The 2,500-nt window shown below is 41.2% G+C and overlaps 1 protein-coding gene across 4 annotated transcripts in view; it reads right to left on the bottom strand.

Annotated features, from left to right (window-relative positions):
* The window catches only part of LOC308679262 (6-phosphofructo-2-kinase/fructose-2,6-bisphosphatase 3-like), a 23,484-nt gene extending 21,816 nt beyond the window's left edge, over positions 1-1,668 (bottom strand). For all 4 annotated transcript variants that reach the window (XM_081346854.1, XM_081346855.1, XM_081346856.1 and 1 more), the window contains exons 1-3: positions 1,517-1,668; positions 537-611; positions 27-83 (exon numbers count right to left, since the gene is read on the bottom strand). In XM_081346854.1, the coding sequence (XP_081202980.1) occupies positions 27-83; positions 537-572 (93 nt within the window). In that variant the 5' untranslated portion in view covers positions 573-611; positions 1,517-1,668. The remainder of the gene's footprint in view (positions 1-26; positions 84-536; positions 612-1,516) is intronic.
* Between the last annotated feature and the right edge of the window lie 832 nt (positions 1,669-2,500).

Here is a 2,500-nt window from a genome sequence, read left to right as displayed (position 1 = left end):
AGATAGGAAACCATCTTCATATTTACCATGATGTTGCTAGCAACCACAGTGGGGTCATTGCAGACGGATTCAATGAAGAACACCTGAAGGAAGCAGAAGATATTAGAATTAAGGGATCTCAGGAGTCCTAGTGGTCAATCACTTAAATAGAAGCTAGCTGTGTGCTGCAGCTGCCAAAAAAAGGAAACACAGTGCTAGGCCACATTAACAGGGATCGAGTCGAGATCACGTGAAGTACTAATACCACTTTACAATGCCTTGGTAAGGCCACACTTGGAATACTGCATCCAGTTTTTGGTCACCACGACGTAAAAAAGATGTTGAGACTCTAGAACGGGGTCTTCCTACTTGGCCCTTTTATGACTTATGGATTTCGACTCCCAGAATTCTTCTGGGAGTCGAAGTCTACAAGTCATAAAAGGGCCAAGTTTGAAGACCCCCTGCTCTAAAAAGAGTCCTGAAGGAGGGAAGCTGTGCAAATAGCAGTAGGCCAAGTCTTAAATCCCTTCACCTTGTGGTTCAAGAATGTCACTCACTTTGTATCCATTTTCTTTGGCAAAATGCAGGATCATGGATCTTCGCTCGCGAGTTGTGTTGGTGGCGTCAAAAACCTGGGGAGGGAAGAAAAATAATAATAATAATAAAAAAGAGACGTTAGACGGCTTGTTTTTGTAGGTTGGCTTTCAGCAAAAGGAGATCCACTTTTCCAGGATCACAACCATCTTCAAATTAAGAGGAGCAGAACCAACCCACAACTGTCCAACAGGATGGGCCCAATCCCTTGGCAGTCGCTTTCCATAACTAAAAACAATTCCTCCATCACGGATATGGGATGAATAATTAGGGGTTTGTTTGTTTTTTTAAAAAAGAAAAACCTGGGATACATCTTTAGGGTCCCAGTGCAAGGTTTACCTTCTCCCCTCTTAAAAAAAAAAAAAGCCAGACTACCATCCCACATATTTTTGGCCACCAAGACCAGCGAAAATTCAAAGAATCCCAAATTTGAGGGATCATTGACACTCTCTGAACTTGCTAGTCTCCTAGCAGACTTTTCATTATCCAAACAAGCTAACATCATCATGAGCACTGATGACGTTTACCTAGGATGGTAAAGAAACGTCCGCAAGAAAACAACCAAGCTCGGAGAGAGCGCCGAGAACCCCTCATTTCAGTGCTGAGTTACAAATATTTCCCTTTACTGGAATCACAAGGTTCAAGCTACTGTGGGCTCGGAGATCTCTAGGGATTCCTGCAAATTTAAAACCACTAGGTAGGTCTGGAGGAGTTCCGTTAAAACCAGGGCTTTTTTTCTCATAGAACGCTCAGAATGGAGTTCCGGCACCTTTTTTGGATGGAACCTTGTAGGGTAGGCAAGGTGGGTTGTATGACATGTGTGAGTTCCAGCACCTTTTTCTTTTACAAAAAAAGCACTGGTTAAAACAATTGAAATCAGACCAGGCTGGGCTGTCTCAAACAAGGACACCTTCACAAGAGGTCTTCCAGGAACATCACTTACTGCAATCTGACCACCTTCGTCAGACAGGTAGAGTTTGACATCTCTCAAGGCACTTAAGGCACACTGTCTGCAAGGAAAGCACAAAACGCCGATTAAGGCCTGTTTGGATCATCACACAACAGTTTAAAAGCAACCCTCGGGCTATTTCAGTAAGGCTGTCCGGTTTGCAAGATAGCAGCATGGAGACCAGGTCCTTGAGTTCTTTTGGCCTGTCATCTAGGCGTAAGCCCTGATTGAGGTAATTTTGTAAAAATTTCTACCAATAATAATCCCCTCAGTATCGTTGCTTCTTTTCTGTCTGGTCATCTTGGTTGCCTCATCATAACTCTGGGAAAATGTTAACCAGTAAGAATGTTTTTGAACGTTGCGAGGGAAAATAAATTTAAATAAGAATTGAAGTAAGATCTGATGAGGTAATTTGGGATGCAGACCACCCCACCTCGCCAAAGATATATTGCTCGTTCACCGGGTCCCCTCAAGATAAACGTTATCCCTTTCGGTCAGAAATGTGCTTAGCGCAGAAAAATGAGATACTCTGCAACCAGCTCCAGGAAGGACAAAAATATAGTAACATTTTAAAATCTCCACCATGGGAGTAAAAATTAGATGTATTCACATATCCCAAGGGTGCTTTTTCAAAAGGCAACTGAACTTTCTTTGTTTTTCCTTGAAGAAGACCCCTGCTTGGGAAGGGTTGGACTAGATGACCTACAAGGTCCCTTCCAAGTTGGTTATTTTAATTCAATTCCATTCTATTCTATTCTATTCTATTCTATTCTATTCTATTCTATTCTATTCTATTCTATTCTATTTTCTATTCTATTCCTTCCATTCCATTCTATTCTATTGCTAAGTACATTGATTTGTGCTTAGAGTGTAAGCCGCCCTGAGTCTTCAGAGAAGGGTGGGATATAAATGGGTTTAAAATAAAATAAAATAAAATTCTATATTTTCTTATTCTGTTCTATTCTATTCTATTCTATT

The sequence above is a fragment of the Vipera berus genome (assembly GCF_964194415.1).
Source record: "Vipera berus genome assembly, contig: HAP1_SCAFFOLD_95, whole genome shotgun sequence".
Taxonomy (NCBI): domain Eukaryota; kingdom Metazoa; phylum Chordata; class Lepidosauria; order Squamata; family Viperidae; genus Vipera; species Vipera berus.
The sequence above is the reverse complement of the archived record's forward strand: the minus strand, read 5'-3'. Positions and strand labels throughout refer to the sequence as shown.